Below are 19,983 nucleotides of genomic sequence, written 5' to 3'. Positions count from 1 at the left end.
GGAATCTCTCGCCGCCTTCGGGCATCGAGACAAGACTTTGATGCGTCACGATATGTATGCTGTCTTCTGAACGCAGATCAGCAGGTTCTGGGTTGCTTCGGTTTCTTTACGCTCATGCTACATGGGAACATGGTTCGATTTTCACGATGATTGTGGTAGAGATTTACAGGAAACATGCATGGCGTTGTCTTGATCCTTTACTACTCTTCTGGTTTCTAGCTTATGCCTTTCCCAATTTCATCTACAAGTACGAAGGGAGAAAAGAGACAAGATCACAAACGACAGCCGTCTCAACTAATCCAATCGAATCTCCAACTCTTAACTACTGTATAGACTTCATTCTTGTCGGAGCGAAAGTATAGTACACTCTTCAGCACAAGCACAAAAAAATACCTCATACCCGCATGCCATGCCCGATTTCCAGGACATCTCGTTCAGCTCTACCATGATTTACGCAAAGATCATCCATCAAATTATCAAATGTAGAACGTAACATAAAGTTGATGGTGGTATTCGCTTACTTGAATTACAGTAACATGTTCATGAATGGATCTGTCTAACTACGAGGTGCCCTGCTTGTCGATGATGGAAGTTCATCTATCTAGATGCCAAGTGGAGAGAAAAGAGGGGTATTAAGAGAAAAAAACAACTTTTAATCTAGTTCTGATTGTAAAAAGACCTATCATGCTCGCCAGGAAAAGAAGAGTATCTAAGATAGAAGAAGAAAAATGAACATATGATAAGATGGAAAAAGAGGAAAAGAAAAAAAAATGAGAAGTGAACATAGTAGATTGGGGTGCGGTGCGCCTTCTGCATAAGATTCTCGAAAATACAGCTCGAAATTAAAATTGAATTGGAGAATGACGACTCGCCTAGGCGTAGTCCCGGACATAACGACCCGGCAAATCGACATCCCACATGGGTCTTTCGACGACTGCGACCTCTAGGAAATGGCTATCGCTATCACTATCGGCATCGTCGACGGCATCCGAGCCTAAAGGCACGATACCCAGGAGATCACGGTACTTGTAGGTGTGCCACCAGCGGCGCGAGGGCTGCTGGGATTTCGAGTCGGCTGATGCAGGGACCAGTTGTTTCTGAGCGGAGGGGCTGTCGAGATCGCCGGCGCCGAGGAGGAGCTTGTCCTGCTTGCCGCCGATAGAGACGCGTTTCAGGGGGGTACTGGTTTCAATGAATTGTCTTTCTCTGCGGAGACGGGCCAGAGCGACGTCGTTGTTGGCCGTGTATGCTTCGTCATAGTCGTATGCTTCATCGTCGGCGTCTGCGGCGCGAGGGCGCTCCTTGTCGAGGGACACCCACTCGCCTTGGCCTTCGTCGCTGCCGACGATCTTGCGCATCTTGGCTGCGAAGAACAGGTCGGACTGGGCGAGGGGTATCCTGTCACCGGCACCGCTGTTGGGCTTCTTGCGGGCGTTCTCTTCCTCCTCGAAGGGGTTGCGTTTGCGCTTTTGCGAGGCGGACTTCTTGGAGGTCTGTGTCGAGGCGTTCTCGTCTTCGTGGTTGTCTGCGGAGGCGTTCAGTTCCTCGGGGGAGGGGAAGTCCTGGTTGAGGTCGAACATCCACAGCCAGGAGGTGCCGTAGAGCCATAGGCGTTCGCGGGCTGCTGACAAGTCCCAGACACAGCCCATGGCGCGGTCCTTGACGCCTCTGAACTCTTCGGGGAGGAATGCCTTCGGGTTTCTCCGGGACCAGTCGGACAGCTTGCCTTCGACGGCGTCGAACTCGACGAGCTGGTGCTCGCTGGTGAGGGCCATCAGGCGGTGCTCACCCTTTGCGACTCCGTTTGTGAGGAGTTTTATCTTGGATGGGTTGGGGGGACGGAACGAGAGGAGGACAACACCGGACTTGAGACGAGGAATTGGCGACTCTCCTGCAGCACGGTTCCAGCGCTCACCCTCGATCACTGGCTGGTCTTCGTCATCTGAAGATTCGTCATCTGATCCAGCAGCGTTATTGCGCTTCTTGGGAGCTTCCTCTGCGTTCTGGAGTGCCCAGGTATCGACACAGCCGGAGAGGTCACCAGATGCCAGAACCTTGCTATCGTCGGAGAACACGACGCATCTCACCGATCTCTCGTACTCGCCCAAGGTACCATGCGAGGCCTTTTCGAAGCGAGTGTGACGACTAGCCCTGTTCAGCTTGACGAGCTGGGAGTGAATATGGGGCTTCTCTTGTGCGCTGGAAGCTGGCTTGATGCGAGCCAGGTACATGGCACTGTTGGGACGGACGACGCAAACCCACTGACCGTTGGGAGCGACAGTCACGACCCGAGCACCATCCTCTGCAAGAGCCTTCGGCACATCCAACTTCTGTATGCGGAGGGTTCCCTTCTCATCGCCCTTGCGGCGCCGCACGGAGAACAGCTTGATGGTGGATATCGTGGCAACGACGAGGATCTTTCCGTCCGCGGAGAGCATAGCAGACGTGATGTTTTCTTCGCCCTATTGCAAGTTATTAGAGATATGCTGCATCGTAACTGGATCCCTGTGATTCTTACCTGAATGAGAACCTTTCCGACCAAGCGATGCCGCTGGCCATCGGCGTTCTCGTGCGACGCAGGTCCACGGTGCAAACGCCAGATACTAACTTCTCTGTCCCAGAAACTCATCACGAGCCTAGACGAAGGGGAAGACGCAAGTTGAGGTATTTGAGGCAAGCTGGACAGCTTTCTGTGATGCTCCTTTCCGAATTCGCGCAGGGGCAGAACAACCGGTGCGGCGTCAGGTCCTAGTCATTGTTAGTCCATAGACAATCGCATATATCGTAGCACGATGAATCTCACCTCCAGACACGGCAATACTGATGTCCCTGGTCTCGTACACAGCAAAGGTCTTCACATCATGAGTGTGGTAGCGACGATGCATGACCTCAGTCCATCTAGCCTTCTTGTCACCCTTCTCGCCATCCTTCTTCCTGTACACGACCGTCCTCTGATCGGCACCACCACTGACAACGGTATCACCCTTCGCGCTCACAGCAATATCCAGCGTATCCGCCAAATGGCCCTGCAGGCGCTGAATAAGGGCATAGTTCTTAGCATCCCAGAAGCGAATTTCACCAGCCGAGTCACCCGAAACGATCGTTCCATCAGGCAGACACTTCACCGACCAGACGAGCAGTTCCTTCGTTCCCCCTGCAGGACCCTTACCCAGGGATATCGTGCGCAGAAGCTGACCACTCCGAATATCGTACAACCGAATCGAACTATCCGCATATCCCGCAACAAGGGTATTACGGTTCTGGAAAGTCACACTGAGCACCCTGGACCTCTTCGTAGACGGGCGCATAGTACGCAGGTACTTCAGATCATTATCCGCCGTGGACAAGATAACAATGGACCCGTCCGCGCAACCCGCAGCCAGATGCTGACCTGTGTACTCGCCCTCCGCCGGAGGCAACAATTTGCCATCCTTACCCCGCGTCGCCTGCCACCTGGGCTGAGCAGCCAAACACCAGATCTCGCCGTAGTTTCCGCTCGAATGGCGCAGAGGACGACCCTGTTCGATATCCCACTCCGTCACGACAGTCGAGTATCCGATACTGAAGAGGCGCAGACGTCCAGGCAGCTTGGACCCATCGGGGCCAGGCTCAGGAGGATCAAGCGTCCATGCGAGCCCCTCAATGCTTCTGTCTTTTCCTCCTCGGAGAACTGTCTCTTGGAACCAGGCGCCGCGCAAAGGGTTCCAGATCTCGATATCGCCGTTTGCGCGACCGATGGCGAGTCGGAGGGTAGGGACACCTCTTCCTGCGAGTTCCGCGGAGGGAGGGTGGGAGAAGGCAAGCGCATTGATTGCCTGAGGGTTGTAGGGGACGAAACGGCAACGGTGGATATCCATGATGGGCTTTTTTGGGCGGTGGTGATGATATCTTATGATTGGAAGAGCTTCGTTTCTTGATGGTACGGCGTGGAAGAAAAAAGTAGATCCCCGTTTGGCGATTATGGAAAGATAGGATTCTACCCGGCTCAGCTTGTAGAGCCGACCGTTAAACAATCATTCCGGTCGATAGAAACAGTTCGTGATATGGTTCGCACGGGCGCAGTGGCTCGATTGGATGGTGCTGGCGACTCTTCAGCTTTTTTTCCGGATCTTTTTTGATACAATTTTTAGCGCGCCGCGGAGGTCCCACCGGCTCCTGTGTCACGTGATTTGTTACTGGCATTGGTCGACGGCACCGTCGAGCATCGCAAATGCTCATTGGTGAGATATGAGAGTACAGATGGATTCGATGTGGATTTTACGGACTATAACTGCAAATATCAGGCCTGTTGGCTGGCTATCATGGTTTCTGGCTATGGTGCCGTTGAGATTTTCATACGCAATAAGCCGAGACGGCAAAGCTGATATCTACATTGTTTGAACACCAGTAATGGTTGGAGTGAAGGTCGAGAAATTGTAAGCCTACTATGATATTCCATTCTCTCTGCTCAGCGCAGTGATTAGGGAGGTTTTACTTTGTGCGACATGTGCTTCCTCTGTACTACCGGTATCAATTACGAAAGCTCACCTACCAAATATGCCATAGCAAGTATTCCAAATAATGGCAAGAAGAACGGCATAAAGTGTTTAGTCACTGATACATGAGAGTGCGCGTGTCTGGCATTCATCTCTCTGCCCGGAGTAACCTAGTCAGCCGGCATACCCTCCATGTCGGAGGAAGACGTCAGCTCGTACTGATAAGCAACGCCAACACACCTGATGAGAACAAATGCTGTGAACCAACAGTTGCTTCTAAGGACTCGACCATACCAAGCTTTGAGCAAGATAACAAACAAGTCCTGACCAGGACCAGGATGGTTTGTTTGGTCGGGCCAACTCTGCACAACACATGCCGAGAGGCAGAGGGTCTGATTAGTGGATTCTTGCGAATGCAGTCAGAATGAGGAGAAGGATGTCGAACAAATGGATTGTACTGGCCATATGCAAGCAGGATTTGAAACGGGTCAATGACTGGCTATCAGAGCATCCATCGGATATTTGAACACAGAAGAAGCGAGTTTTGCTGCATGAAGATGTCGTATCACTGACAAGACACTTGCATGTCCTAGGGATGTCCATAGGTCGATTCGAGATCAAGGGATTGCCACGTCAGAGCAGCCTGGGCCATCATTTCCGGAACGCGGTTCGTACTTTAAAGACTAGCAGGGCCCGGTTCGGAGTCCTAGAGATCTGATAGGATGCGACTAGGCCGGTGTTGCAGGCATCGCTCCCCACCCAGGGGGGCGCGAAATTCCGTGGTATCCAGGACGTCAGAACTCATGTGCAGGTGTGGAGAGACTGAACGAATGTATTTTGTAAAGGTTAAGGAGAGATATGCCGTCCCTCGGCTTGTAGGATGGGTGAGCAAAGGGGGTAACTATATGCGGATGGAACGCTTACGTCCAGGTCCTTCGGCGGCTGGAAATGAGCCCCAGCAGGCTCAACAGCAAGGAATATTAGTTAGTGGACCCAGATGGACTGCTCAAAATATCTTTGGCGGATTCATCTTCCAACCTCAGCTGAAGCAGGATGCGTGGCTCAGTTCCAAGTGCGGTTCGATAGTTTGATTTGATAACTGGGATGTGCGGGGTTCATTGATAGGCACAATTTGTGCCGCGCTGACTTGGAAGGAGCCGCACCAAACACTCAACTAAGACACAACGCACTTGGATCATCTCAGGAGACTCGCCGGGGATTAGCAGGAGATTAGCATTTGTAAAGCCACATAACGAGTGCGCGTTTGACTCCGAAACCCATATAGTCGGAGCCGAACGATCGTCAAGTCGCGTTGCCTTCTCTAATTACAAGAACCACATATTAAGAATCAAGCGAAGCCTACCTACATAATGCAAATAGCGTCGGATTAGAAGGAGGACAATTTCCGGAGCCAAAGAGTCGAGTGAATATAATCATTGATTGGCGGGACTGCTTACGGGGCCATTGGGTCCTAGACGATCTCCTGGGGTTACTCCGTCGAAGCGCTCGGATATAACAACCACCGCGCAGCATGCAGCAGAGGAACAAGTGACACTCATAAACAATATCATGATGGGAACTCATACCTCTCATCAAGAAATTGGACTGTAGTCCCGAACACATTACCACGGTCACGGATATAATCCCCGGTCTTTTTCTGTATGACTTTGATACTCCTAGGGTAAGAGAAGATGCACTGTGAGACTTGTAAATATGCATCTTATAGATAGCCAAGAGGCAAATATAGAACGGATGGCGCCAATTCCTCGTCCGGCTGAAATCATCACGCAATGTGATCTTCACTGCGCCTAATCGATCAAAAAGGGGCTCTCAATTGGTGCAAACTAAGCTATCTTTATCTGTCCACTGTACAGCGTATCGACGCTGGTTTGAAACGTGAATGCGGGTATGCGCGACACAGTATGGTAGCCCTGGCGGACATGGCGACCGTCGGCGCAGATAGAGAGCAATGACAGCGCGCCAAAAGTCGCTGGGTAAAACCAGGCATCACTCATTCTCCGGTTCAGGAGGTGGCTGATGGGGCGGTCCAGGCGTGCCAGCTGAACCTAATAACATTCCGACCAGGTTCATGCAAATCGCGAGCCCAATTGCGGGCAGTTTCATATATTAGGCTTCTGGGATTTGACAGGGATATCAGGGCACAGAACCAAAACGCAAGAAGACCTTAGCCCAGTGTGAACTATCGCTGCACCCAAAAGCGGCAACCAAAGAATGGGAATCCCGTAAATCCTTCCCCGGACTAGTGGCAAAAGTCTCTCGAGGCACGGAAGCGGCATGCAGATGCAAGGCTTTCTCTAGTTTCTAGACCAGGGTTATCCGGAGAACGCCATTGAAGAGACACGCCAGATTGGCAATAAGCGCGCGATGGGCTCCCAACGCGATCGTCGAATCAGCACGCGTAAAGGGCTTTTCATCACAATCCACGCCAAGCTCCGCGGGTAAGACCTTCAATTTCCAAGTTTATGTCATCCTTTGAGGATTTCCCCCTTTAACCCGCCGGGAGGAGATGGCCGCGCGAGCGTGCCTCAGGCGTGGAGATGAGAGCTGAAGGGAAACGTGGCTTGTTCAGGACGGCATCAATCGGATGTCTGATCTCCCGGTCCTGCCAGGAGATTAATCCCAGAACAAGTATAGAAGCGAAGCGGATTATCCCCAACTCCTTTTTCAGGAGGTCGAAGGGAGACAGAAAATAGGAGTAGCTCCAATTGTCATATCACGGTCATTATTGAAGCCCGGGGCGAGATTAGTAGCAGTAGAGACTAGTAGTTAGTACACTTACTCCCTAGCAATTGGACGTTTAATAAAAGCATCACGATGGGCCAATAATCTCCATCCTGCGCTGCTCGTAACTCCGGATTCCAGAACAGGCAGGCCGGAGGCCCGAAACGTGGGACGCGAGACTCAATGACGACATGGGTCTAAAAGAGCGAATACAGAACGCGCCCGAGTATCGATGCATCCCGTCCCTTAGTAGCCTTTCAACGCGTTCTGCCATTGAGGGACCGACAATGGGAATTGAACGGCTCAAGATATTCACCCCGGATGAGAGTATCTCGATTGACAAATTCCACAATTACTTCACAGTTCACCCCCTTCCAAAGGGACCGCAGCAAACATATGATTCGGCACAAGGCTGAATTGACCGCTGAGTAATAATCTTTCTTTTTCTAGAGCTTTGGGGTTAAATGTGGAGTCGTTTATTTACACTACAATCGGGCCCGCTCTTCTGTTTTGCACTAAGCCAAATTATAGCTAGCGCGACGTAAGTACGATCTCGGTCTGTATGTATAGGTAAGGACCCTTACTCGGTATCGTCTTCAGCATACGTCTTGGGAGCCGTATCCATACGGGTCATAAATTGCTACCAACCGGTACCTCTTGGTAACCTACTAGGCAGGACAGGCAGAACCTGACAGAAAACAACCTGGACCCATAGAAAACCGGCCGTCAAAAAAGCACACAAAGCATACCATGGTTGAGGCTCTCCGCTGCCCCAGTCGTAGAGGAACCTGACCTTACCAGAAAAGGTCATATTGTCTCGAGATTTTGGTGCGGTTCGAGCAATTCTCGCGTCGTCGGATGGGTGCTTGTCACCAATTGGCAGGGTCTCTATTCGTCCAGTCGACGTAGCATTCGAATGGAAATACTTGACGGGCAACGTGGATATCTTTTCCACAGCGTTTGGAGGGGACTGTGGGATACATTTGCCCACTACTTAGTAAAATGCCTCAGATCGTTGATGCACACATAGCGTGTCGTTGCAGTGGATGATAAAAACTTTTCTCCTCTTCCCCCACATTACTACGAGGTACATGTCTACTGATGATAACTATGTGTTCCTCCCTTGCACTCCCTCGATAGTTTTAGATCATGACAAAAGACTGAGGACTCCATGACGAAATAATGAAGATCAATGGGGGGGAGAGAGTTTAGACGGTTCGCGCCAAGTTGTGCTGCGCTTTCTTGCCAACAACCTCTGACATCCATGTCTCGGCCACCACCTTAAACTACGCTGCGTCTACACCAGGCTTTAGGAATTGTTAGGTAAAAGTCAACATAGTGGACCCGAAACGGATTTCATCGCTACAATGAAAAACAAGTACGTATACGTCTCAGTGGATCAATACCGGTAAATCTAGAGGCCGAATGAAAGAAAGAGAGAAAGAGTTAAGCAAATTCTAATGCCAATAGTAGTTGACGAATACACCGAGCATGAAGATAGGTAAAGTACAAAAAGTGCTACACGTAGCATGATTTAAGGATATAGTATAAAGAAACTTCTGACCTACCCAAAGATGGTCTGATCAGATCAAAATTGTTGACTTGTTGAGCCACTACTACAACTACTATCAAATAACTGCAGAATGCGACGATCAACTCGGGACCGAATATGCAATATACCGAGGAATGGAGCAGATACCAAATGTGATGCAGAATATTGGTAGTAGTGGCAGTAGTAGTTAAAGTACTTTTGTAGCTATACAAACGAAATCCTTTTCTTTCATCAAATCTTCTAGAATATTTCCTCTAACATCTATCTGGTTCTCACACGTCCCCAAATCTAAATTTTCTTTGGTGAATTTGGCTCCTCCGACCGTTTTCTTTCTAGGAGGAAAAATTTCTGCTTGTCTGCCCACTTTGGCCCACACCATCTACCTCCATTCCCGTTGATGGCAAGTCGAACTTCGTTTTTGCATACACTGTACCCGTTGCCTCCCGGCTACCGCCATTTTGTGCGTATGGCTAGCGCTCCCAAATATCGTAAGCCGGTTTCCTAAGTGTGGACCAAAAGGTCGGAACTGCGGGGCCTTTAGAAACCGCCTCGTTTTCTGGTTGAGAGACGCCCGCTAAGTTAGTAGTTGACTATTAACTGGGCGAGTCGGTGACAGCTTCAATTAAGTATTTGGGTTGGCTGCCGCTGGCCTTTTCGTGTCGTTCGCATGTTGGTTTAGAAAAAGGGAATGGAGAGCTACCAATTACCCGCCCGTGTGCCTCTACAGAAATTACCAAATGTAGAGATACTTAGACGAATTTTTGCTGCTTCCAAGATCCGCAGTGGGTTGTAATTTCGGGTCCCGAATGCGGTGTGTTTTTATATGGTACAGAAACTAGGAATCTGCGTAGAATGAGATAGAAAGGCCAGTGTATTGGAGACGATTGTATGACAACTTTTCAGTCTACGATGGATGATTAGGGACTAGTCAGGAGATGGTCGTCTTCTTTCACCCCGTCGAGCGTCGGCAGGAACGAGTCTAAGGACGTTGAGATGTCAAGGCTCACCGATATATCAGGGTATCCTCTTTGCTATGCCCCTAGTGCGGAGCGGTGATTACATCAAGAGAAGGGTGGAATTCCCCGAGTCATATAGTGCACGCACTATTTCGTATCGTAGAGTGATACGTATGTTGGAAAAGGAAGAAGAAGGCGAGGAACAATCTCGGCCCTTCTGGGGCTATCTAGATACTACAGGAAATAATGATATGCACTGAGGATATTCCGTCAGAATGGCCCTTGCATTGAGGGCAAAATAGTTGTACGGGATGTTACACGCGACCAATCATCAGCGTATGGAACTCATGGTTGGCCTGGGGAGAGATTTGGGTCATGTACTCCATCCAAAGGAATGCATAATATCAGTGCAAGGACGATTACAAGTCTGCAGGTTAAACAAGGATTCGTTGATTGGAGTAGAATGTATCGAATTGGAGTCTGCAGGTACCCAGCAAGGAGACGTCTATTGATACGTCGCCCGGAGGACACTACTTAAGAATAATTAGCCACTTTGGGGATGGGTTACGAAGCAACGCATTCTGGATCATCTCTACATGCATGATGATATCTTCATAGTATCATTATACATGTATATATCCCATGTGGTGATTGTCCATACATTGAAGGAGAAAATAGATCGTTCCTCCAGCTAGGGTCTTGTCTTCTATTCCATAACTACCCCAGAGGTAAGCGGATGGAGTGGACGGGAAGAAGGCGGATAGGCTCCAGCGGCTACCGTGCATTGCTCCAGAGGCCTCATAAGGGTCCTGAAGCGAATAAGTACCAATAATGTAAGCCTCACTCGGATTTGATGGTTTCGTAGTGAAATAGAAAAAATCCCAGTGGTCGAATTTTGCCCGGTCTGTTGCTATTACCTGGGCAACTTGATAGTTACCGAGGTTCTGTTCACATCTTACCAATGATTCCTTACAGAATGTATGAGTCCAAGATCTGCAAAGAACATGTTCAGATAGCTAAGCCTCACTCCGATCGCTCGCCACAAGTCACGTACCATCTAGACATTCATTACACGAGTGCTAGTAAGTTATAGAGGGCAATTTGCTAATCGCGATCGGCCGGCAGCTTGGCGCCTGGAGGTGATGAAGCAAACATCCTTGTCCGCACTAAATTGCCCCTTTTACCCCTTATTGTTCATCACGATTGAATGTGCTGACGAGAGTCTGAACTTGAATGATTTGGTCATGTAATAATGGATGAATGAAGGAAGTATCTTCGAAAGATACTCCGGTCCCGTGGGTTGCTCCTTTCTCCTGGCTTAGATGAGAATGTTCCCTATCCGACATTCCAGCACGATAAGAAACGAGCTAGATGCATCGTATCTTATTCACAGGACCAGAAAGCGTGCATTCCGGAATCGGCAGCATGACCTACTAAGGTAAGAGTTAAAGACTGGAAGAGATCAGTCTGAAGCAAGGACAGCCTGCAATTGTGACCAGAGTTAGCCACCTCAATTATACAACCAAGACCAGATGCAAGACACATAAAGCTCGGTGGAGAACGGACAAATGACAAGTGACAGTGTCAGCCCGTCTTCAGCCACTCCCGTCCTCTGAATAGGCATGGCTTGTGAGGACCAGGGATAGTATAGGATACGGGAATTCGAGGCTCGGGACCAAAAGCTATCCCTGCGCCGAGTATCGGGAGCGTTCTAGCCACTACCTCTACCTTGAGTTTTTCAACAAAGCTCGGTATGGATGTATCCAGAGCTCTGTGATGCTTCACTCTTTCAGAACTAGCTTTTTGGCCGTTGAAGACTTTTTCAGCCAGCCTTGCGATTTAGACTTCCCTTACTCCCTTGAGGCTCTACCATGGGCCATATCTTGCCTCTCAGTCACAGTTCAGACTTTGAGTAGCTACAATACCCTCAATCATCTTATATTGTTTATCGGTGTAGACTATTGAAGGGTACGCATTCAGGGTTACGTCCCCGAACGGCGTTACCTCTTCCGTTAGATTTCGACAGGTACTAGGTTGCGTGTGTCACTGATTGTCGGTTCGACCACATGTGCGATGTCCACGGGTCAATCCTGCTTTCTACGTAGAATTCACACCAAACTGCATCCTTTATCAATCATCGTGATTCTATACGTAGCATTCATGACACCACCTTAGACCTGCAAACCAGAACTCGTTTACTCCAGGTCATTGAATGGACAGTAAGTTGCGGGAGGCCACCCCCACAAGAAATCATGCGTCACAGATCGAAGCGGGATCAGGAACTCAAAGAAAAGCGTCGTCGGTATGGGTTACTCGGGGTCCATCTCGCGCAAGTGCAGCTGCGCTGCATCAATGGCACCCTAATGTCTAATAGAGGAATGTGTGCGATATGTCCGGGGAATCGGAAAAGGCCAATATGACCATCTCCCTACAGTAATACTGAAGGTTGCCTTAACTGCGCAGACCGTGTAGTAGTAGTACCCGGATAGATACACACCACGGCAGGCCTCATCTAATTTCTCTCACCGTTTCTTTTGTGCTCAGTGATATGTGTGCAATCGGGCACCCTTCAAGATGCAGTACGAAGCAGATGTGTCCGGTTCACTCAATGAGATGAAAAAAGTGCGAATTGAAACCGTAGGGTCAACTACAAACAGCGTACCGTGGGCCTGGGCTCTGGCTACCCCTCTCCCGCGGATCATCTTGCATATGATCCCAACACCACAGATTCTCTCGTCTTATTTTGGTTTGAGGCGAATTAAAAACCCTTGTTGTGTGCGAAACAAAGAGACCAACGGACTACGAAGAGGGTTTTCCGGAGGATGTCAAAGTCGATGCATCACGAGCTGTGCAACAACAAGCCTCAAACGAGGGGCGTAAGAGCAATCATAGGAGCGACTGGTTATGAATGGTCGCAGAAGGGTACGCGATGTACCGTAGCCCAGAGCGGGTCGGGCCAGTCAGCAGTCGATAACGGCTATAGGAGAGACGAGACGACGCGACCGCTATCCCACTACGATGGAACTAACTAGTAGATACTACTTATTATGTAGTAGTAAGGTACGGGGATGTCGTCTGGTTTTCTGATACTTACTGTATGTATGAAGACATCTTACATACTTACGTACATCTACCTACCAAGTAAAAATGCGAACCATTCAATTCGATCGAGCATGATCACGGGCAGTTGCCAGCTGAAAAAAAAAAAGTCCCAGTCGGCTACTCCGCATTTGTGGGTAATCCGAGCGAGTCGTCAAATAGCATTTCGTCCTTATGATATGCTGAAGGATAGGTAAAGTTGCCCGACCCTAGTCGACCTGACGAGTTAAAGAATAGGATGGATAGATCGATGGTTTCAGTGAAATGGAAGGGTCAATTGTGTCCATGCAGATATCCAAAGTGTCCGGCGTTGTGGCATTAGGGGATCACATTATTATCTCAACTACGACAGATACATCAAAGCTGCCTTGATAACGACGACTTTGGTAGGCCCTCCGTACTAGTTTAGCTAACCGTCACATTGCAGACCGCAGGCCACAATTGAAGCCAATTTGTCTACAGACTAAGTGACTAGAGCGCAACTGACACACAGCTCACCCTAACTAGTTCGACAGGATAGTGTGTGTTAGTAGGGAGGGCCTTTGCAAGAGAATCGCAGCACCAATGATGAGACATACACGGTACGCCTCTTCGTCGCATCCTAAGGGCCAAAGAGACAGAGAGACAGTAGAAAGAAAAAGAAAGGTCACAGAGCCAAGGACCGGAGGTGTTCCTGGCCTGAATCAGGGAGGCAATGGCTGGTGAGGACTGGCCGGTGACGACGGAGATCACCCCACCCAGAAGCCCACCGAAGGAGCGCTGGTGCTGGGACTTTGCAGGTTTAGAGGGTCGAGAGGCCGCCATCGAAAAACCAGGTGTCTCCCCTACGGGTGAACCGAGACCAGTCGTCTGGTACAGCCCGGAAAGCAAAGAAAGTCAATCTCCAGCTAGGATTGCAACTTGCAACGTCAAAAAGAAATCCCCTCTCTCCAGGCTTATCGTTTCCTTGGGTGAGGGGATCTTCACCCACCTGGAAAAGAAAGTAGTGGATAATGTTGAAAGGTATCAGAGAAGTGATGATGCTTGTGCCCCTCCTTGATGAAAGCTGGTCCCAAATGAAGAGGAATAGGTAACCAAAGGACGAAGGCATACGGCCGACCGTAACTATACGGTGGTATACCAACTACTACTAGGAGGTACCCGCCCCAGCCCAGTACCTCCCAGTATCTCCCGTCTCCTACCGCTGTACCGCATCCAATACCCTTACGTACTTGCCTGTATGTATGTACCTCTAAGGTAATAGACTTTCCCTTTTCACAGTAAGGGCCGCTCCTCCGGGGCTCAGGCCGCGTTAGGTTGAGGGCGTATCCGATGCGAGGTTCTGCAAAAGGAGTGTCTATTGCTCGATGTGATTCTGGTCTGTGAGGGCTCAGTTTTCTACCTATTTTCCTGGTATCACCCCAGTAAGATACACCAGCGCCCCGGCTTTCTTATGCGCTTCCGCTTGTTCCACAAGACAGTAGATGGTATTTTCGGCCATGGTGGACATGCTTGAGTTGTAGTCCTTCTAGCATGTTTCACAAGCACCTTATCCGTACCTTTGAACACGAGTTTGATGGATTCTTAGGTTCAAACAACACAATGTATGGAGGTGGAAGTAGAGAAAGAGACGGAGGTACCAGCCAGCCAACGCCCAATTTGGTTGGTGAGATACCGTTGGAAACCGAGATGAAACTAAAACAAAACCATACGCTTACCTTCCAGCCTCGGTACGCGATACTCAATACCACCATTCATACGGGAAAAGCGTCATGAGTTACGATACAGCGTGGGCGAGCTAACCTGCAGCGATCCTCTCGAGACTTCTATCTCCGGTCCTCGTCCCATCTCTTTAATCCTCTTTTTCTCTTCTTTCTACTACACCCGTCTGGAGAGAGAGCAGCTCCTCCTCACTTTCCTCTCCTCCTAATTCTTCTTATCTTCACCTCCTCTCCCTTCCTTCCCTTCCCCTCCTCCCCCTTTCCTTACTACCCGCCAATTCCTTAGGAGAGAACTGAGACTGGTCTACGAGGCAGAAAAGACCGTTGACTGTAGTATAACAGTCGGCCACTTCTTCAGCCAGTTGCACCAGCTCTCCAGTCGAGCCGTGTCCGTCAGCTCTCGCTTCGACGTCCTCCCTTTTCGACGTTTGTTAACTCAAACGGCGAATTCCCCCCTATCCGACTGCCGGTGCCCTATCCGTGACATCGACGGATAGACCTCCCCTGACTTCAGCTCCTGCCGGTTAGAAGAGCGAAAGAGAAGGGTTCTTTTTTCTTCGACGCTTTCTGTACATTTCTATAACTTGGTTGTGATCCTTTAGGAGGTGAGAACATTTTTTTCCTTTGTCCTTCCAACCCCCCTTTTCTCCCCCTGCTTGGATGGTCGGGGCAAGAGTCGTGTCTGTGTGTGCGTGTGTGTGTGGAAGTAGGAGACACCCTGGATGATAGTTCGACCTACCTGGCACCGATGTCAGTGGATGTCAGTGAAGCTTCCTGCCAGCTGAGCCCAAATCCCATGAACCCAATTCGAATGAAGTCAGCAACTCCCATGTCGAACTCCGAGACCTGCCACATTTCCTTCGAGGTGTGGAAACCTGAAGTCCGAGATGATCGCAATCATACGCCGGGAACGTCACAATAGAAGTGCTGGATAGAGGATATTCGGACAGTGGCTGCGTATAGGTCGGGGGTCATGGACAATGGCTCATTGAGTTGGGTGGGTGTGGGCAGGGAATGCAGATGCTGAAGGCCGGCTGTCTTCTCCCTCAGCCTTAGCCTGTCTTTATTTGCATAGCATGTTGCCAGAGGAAGAGGATCGTCCTTATCTTAAGCAACGAGGTGGATCGGCAGGGGGAGGCCTTCATGTGCCCTGAAGAAAGAATGCGTAGCACAGCTCGTGCATAGTTGACGGGGTGGACCCGTGGCCCTCAGACATTTGCAGACCACCAAGAAGCTTTTGCCTATTAGTCGCAATTGGCGATTAAAGAGAAGAAAGACAAGTGATGGTTAGATGATGATGGCTAACCTTTCTTCTTCCTCCTTCAGGAGACAGGTTTTCTTGATTAATATTTCAATTTGGCCTCGATTTAGCCTCCCTCCCTTTAATGTGGATTTTGGCCCTCTAAGCGCTTTTCCCCTGTTGCAACACCATTCCAGTCCTGTACAGGGACGTTCGAAAGACACTGGATTGCAAACTGTATGTGGTGGTCATTCTTTTCTTTGCACTTTAATCCTTTTCCCTCCCCCCTGACGATTTCCCCACCCCTTCATAGGGTTCGTGCCTGTGCTCCTGTTTCCACATTCCGGAGCACACCCAGGCTTGCCAGCTCAAGCATCGGTTCCTAGGGCGAAGGCGTTTACTCGTGCTTCGTCTTTCGGACTGGTATCCCACAGAGTCCCATCTCAACGGATCATTCCTGCCTGCTCCTGAGCCAGCCTAGATGCCAGACACGCCGTCACGGTAAGGGTTGCATCGTGCCCTCTGCCCGAAGGCCTTCAATCTGGGTTAGTATACTTTATCCCCAGGGACTCCCCTTTTCCGCCCTCGATCTTTGGGCCTTCCTTTCTCACCTTTCAAACCTTTCCTTAACCTCTATATCTACATTACCATCCTTTGGCACTTCCACACTCGTTTGCAGATTTGCTTAAACCTTTATTAATTTTAATATTACGTGATACTAATAATACCTTCCTTTAGCTCCGGCCATCATAAGGCTCCGCTCCAGCTGTCTACCCATCCTTCTTCCCCTTTTCAGTACCAGGCTATCGTCTCTTGTGGCCATTCATTAATATTTCCCAACTAATTCCACTCATTAATCCCCTAATCCGACGACTGTCACTCTCTCACCTCCGTCGTTTCCTGATCGACACCGTTATCAGGTCCATTCTTTGAATACCCTTTGGGTCGACGTTAATACCAGACCGACATCATGGCCTACCACAAGCGCCCCACATCGAGCTACCAGCCCTGTGATACTTTCTTCGTCGAGTCCTACGACGATTTCCCTGCCCCGCGTATGGATCCGAAAGAACACGCCAAGTTGATGGCTCGTGAGCGTCAGTACACCATGGCGGAACAGCTGTCAAAGATAACCAGCGAGGAATTCCGTGATGACGTTCTGGCGCACATGCTGGACATGGATACTGCTACCCTTCCGGACGTCGAGTCGATCGATATCCAGACCGAGATTCAGTGGTTCATGCGTCCATACCTGCTCGACTTCTTGATTGAAGCCCACACTGCATTCCAGCTATTGCCCTCCACCCTATTCCTCACCATCAACCTTCTTGACCGTTATTGCTCCAAGCGTGTTGTCTACAAGAGACATTATCAACTCGTTGGATGTGCTGCCTTGCTCATCGCAGCCAAGTATGGCGACAAGAAGGACCGCGTGCCCACAATCAAGGAACTCAAGTCCATGTGCTGCTCTCTATACGACGACGACATGTTCATCCAAATGGAGTGGCATGTGCTGCAAACACTGGGGTGGACTATTGGACACCCTACCGTCGATAGCTTCTTGCAGATGGCTGTTATGGATTGCCCGTATGATGCTGAGGTCGAGCACCTGGCATTGTACATCTCGGAGATCTCGCTGTTCCATCGGGAATTCGTGTCCAAGCCATCATCGGATCTCGCCCGGGCCTCGCTGGCTCTTGCCCGCTGCATCCTGAACCGGACTCAGCCTCGTCACACAGAATGGGCATCCCAGTACGACTCGATGACACTCGTGGGGTTGTCGCAGCAGCTCCACCAACCCTCTCAGGTGCTTTCCAGGAAGTATTCGTCGGCTCACTACTCCCGTGTGTCCAAGGTGCTGGAACAATTCCTTGCCCGTCAAGCTTCAATCGCAAGCTACACGCCCCCCAGCCCGCAAACGGACGTTATCCAACCCGAGCCCAAGCCATACGAGGGCGAGATTGGGCTTGCTACACCGCAGAAGGCGACCCAATCATCGGCCATGGCACACGGTTATATCACACCGCCAATCACACCGGAGAACGAGGCTTTTGCCAATGGTGGTAATCCCACCTTTGCCAAAGGCGCCGCAGGAGCTAGTGCTTGCTCGCCGTCGCCGACACCTCCGCCCAGCATGCAGTACGTGAGCTCTCACGCGTATACGCAGGATACCACGTACCAACAACAGTTCCTCCAGCCCCAGATGTCTTTCAGCACTGGTTACTGAACTCGACACGAGGGTTGAGGATGCTGCTCGTCAATAATATACCAACATATTGCTCGATACCTTGATACGATGTATTTTCGCATCTTGTGCCATAACTGCCGATCTGGTTAGAACCAGAACCTTATACAGACCTGGTTCTACTTCGACACCAATTTCGTTCCATCTTCGTCTTTTGTTTCCTTGTCTAAAAATTGCATACCCCCATCTCCTTGTCTTCCGCATATCATCTTTCGGGACTACCCCCGTTGCATTCAGCTTGTTACTTCTCTTCTTCTACAACTAGCATTGCAAGCGCGAGCCGTTCGAGTACATCTGCATTTATGTTTTCGTTTTCCATCGCAGCCTGTGGGTAGTGTGGCCACATTCCTACGCTCCCTTTGGTGGCTTGCGGTGACCAAGCTGGGTGTTTCGTTTTTCTATTTTCGTTTCTTGTTCTCCTCCCATTTTTCCCTATCTACTACCCCCTTTCACACTTCATCAACCTTGTTCCCCTTCGCAACCCCCCTACGTAAAGAACATTAATGTGGCTTAACCTCTGACCCCATGTTTCCTTCTATACACGGCAGGTCGCACACAAGACCCTGCACCGTGCCTCGCTGAGCACGGCCTCTGTTTTCTTCCTGGTGGAATGAGGTCCCCCAAAAAAAGCAGAAAAGAACATTGTCAAAACCGACCAAAAAAATCTGTGTGGTTCGGGGAGGAAAATCAACAACCGAGAAAATACCAAACAGATATGAGAATTTTTGTTATTTAATAGTTGGAGAGAGAAAGAGAGACGGGCGCAGACCTGTCATTAAAGAATAACCATGGACCGGTGGATGAACATTTGACCATTCCATTACATTACTATAACTTTCCTCCCTTTTCTTGCCTTTCCATCTTTTCTCTCGTTCATACGGATGATACCTATCTATCGATCGATTTTATTTATCTATCTCCCTTGTTCGTCTTTGTATCCTTGTGGTTCGATCCTGCATTTGCTTCAAGTCAGATCTTGAGCGACTTTTAAGTACGTTACACATGCACACACAAGACATACACATACCCGATTACACTATTAGTATCCTTCCCTTACTCAAGCAAGCTGCTTGTGCATTGCTCTAGACTCCTCCATACTGTAAGACAATGACAATCAATCAATCAATCAATCGTGCATGCGCGAGAGTGCCCGATATGCCCGACTCGGGCCAGTCCGTCTTGGCTACAGCTGCCATAATGGGATGTATGAATAGATAAATTGATACTTATTATGAACATGACAACATCCACGGATGATATTCATCTATTGAACAATCAGCAGCAAGCAGACTACTAAAATCTGAAGTCAAATCATTTCCTCTCGGACTTAAGTATTTAACTAAGCTATTGTCTATTCGGTAGAGACAGAGACAGATGACAGACACACTTGTAGAAGAAACATATTCAGTGATATAATCAGTCAGTCAAGCAAGATAAATAATCTTGGCAAGCACTGAAACGTCGTGCAATGTGGGTTTTTCTGCGTGTTTGCTTGCTGTGCGTAGGCAGGGAAGCAGGCAGGTAGGCAGACAGGGCAGGACAGGATGTTGTTTGTTTCTGTCGCTTTCCATTCTGGCTGGCCGTTGATGCCGCTGCTGTGCATGCTTCCCATGTAGAGTAAGTCTAATCTCGTCCACCTATCTACCTACTACTAATTCCTACCTACCTACCTACCTAGGTAATTGCCAGGGAATATAGACAGTAGAAAGTTAGCTTGACTGCCTGAGCATCCATTCATCCATCCATCATGCAGCACAGACGATGATGTCGTGTGCATTGCATTTGCGTTGCGGTACGTATGTGGTGTGGTCAGGTGATGTGCTGTGCTATTGCTGTTGTTACTACTGGTAGTAGTGGTAGTAGTAGTGGTAGTAGTAACTTCAATTCTAGACTACTCTTTTCTTCTCTTTCTAGCCTGTTTAATTCTCTGTGTATTTGCAGAAGCGGGGAGGATTGACAGCAATTGATTTTGAT

At 49.4% G+C, this 19,983-nt stretch overlaps 7 protein-coding genes across 7 annotated transcripts; 5 read left to right on the top strand and 2 right to left on the bottom strand.

Moving 5' to 3' along the window:
* Nucleotides 1–872: 872 nt before the first annotated feature.
* Nucleotides 873–3,857, bottom strand: ura7 (small subunit rRNA maturation protein UTP4; the record flags this gene model as incomplete). Its single annotated transcript, XM_067622703.1, has 3 exons — nt 873–2,462; nt 2,519–2,748; nt 2,804–3,857. 3 exons carry the CDS (start codon nt 3,855–3,857, stop codon nt 873–875), a joined length of 2,874 nt encoding a protein of 957 aa, XP_067480134.1.
* Nucleotides 3,858–4,600: 743 nt separating this feature from the next.
* Nucleotides 4,601–5,522, top strand: ASPBRDRAFT_54667 (uncharacterized protein; the record flags this gene model as incomplete). Its single annotated transcript, XM_067627273.1, has 4 exons — nt 4,601–4,820; nt 5,081–5,142; nt 5,221–5,286; nt 5,460–5,522. 4 exons carry the CDS (start codon nt 4,601–4,603, stop codon nt 5,520–5,522), a joined length of 411 nt encoding a protein of 136 aa, XP_067480133.1.
* Nucleotides 5,523–6,444: 922 nt separating this feature from the next.
* On the top strand, nt 6,445–7,113 carry ASPBRDRAFT_54666 (uncharacterized protein; the record flags this gene model as incomplete). Its single annotated transcript, XM_067627272.1, has 3 exons — nt 6,445–6,505; nt 6,802–6,934; nt 7,047–7,113. The coding sequence occupies 3 exons, from the start codon at nt 6,445–6,447 to the stop codon at nt 7,111–7,113; spliced, it is 261 nt and encodes an 86-aa protein (XP_067480132.1).
* A 638-nt stretch (nt 7,114–7,751) lies between these two features.
* Nucleotides 7,752–9,226, bottom strand: ASPBRDRAFT_673293 (uncharacterized protein). The gene is made up of 3 exons (XM_067628872.1): nt 9,153–9,226; nt 8,432–8,497; nt 7,752–8,010 (listed from the first exon to the last, which is right to left on the bottom strand). The coding sequence occupies exons 1-3, from the start codon at nt 9,156–9,158 to the stop codon at nt 7,858–7,860; spliced, it is 225 nt and encodes a 74-aa protein (XP_067480131.1). The 5' UTR covers nt 9,159–9,226; the 3' UTR covers nt 7,752–7,857.
* A 3,365-nt stretch (nt 9,227–12,591) lies between these two features.
* Nucleotides 12,592–13,084, top strand: ASPBRDRAFT_673284 (uncharacterized protein). The gene has a single exon (XM_067628871.1). The coding sequence runs from the start codon at nt 12,794–12,796 to the stop codon at nt 13,019–13,021; it is 228 nt and encodes a 75-aa protein (XP_067480130.1). The 5' UTR covers nt 12,592–12,793; the 3' UTR covers nt 13,022–13,084.
* A 1,408-nt stretch (nt 13,085–14,492) lies between these two features.
* ASPBRDRAFT_54665 (uncharacterized protein) lies at nt 14,493–15,021 on the top strand (the record flags this gene model as incomplete). The annotated part of the gene is made up of 2 exons (XM_067627271.1): nt 14,493–14,572; nt 14,811–15,021. 2 exons carry the CDS (start codon nt 14,493–14,495, stop codon nt 15,019–15,021), a joined length of 291 nt encoding a protein of 96 aa, XP_067480129.1.
* Nucleotides 15,022–16,734: 1,713 nt separating this feature from the next.
* Nucleotides 16,735–17,991, top strand: ASPBRDRAFT_195529 (G1/S-specific cyclin; the record flags this gene model as incomplete). The annotated part of the gene is made up of 1 exon (XM_067620876.1): nt 16,735–17,991. One exon carries the CDS (start codon nt 16,735–16,737, stop codon nt 17,989–17,991), a length of 1,257 nt encoding a protein of 418 aa, XP_067480128.1.
* Nucleotides 17,992–19,983: the final 1,992 nt, after the last annotated feature.

Source organism: Aspergillus brasiliensis (genome assembly GCF_001889945.1).
Source record: "Aspergillus brasiliensis CBS 101740 unplaced genomic scaffold ASPBRscaffold_5, whole genome shotgun sequence".
In the NCBI taxonomy this organism is placed as follows: domain Eukaryota; kingdom Fungi; phylum Ascomycota; class Eurotiomycetes; order Eurotiales; family Aspergillaceae; genus Aspergillus; species Aspergillus brasiliensis.
Note: the sequence above shows the minus strand (reverse complement) of the source record. Positions and strands in the feature narration are given on the sequence as shown.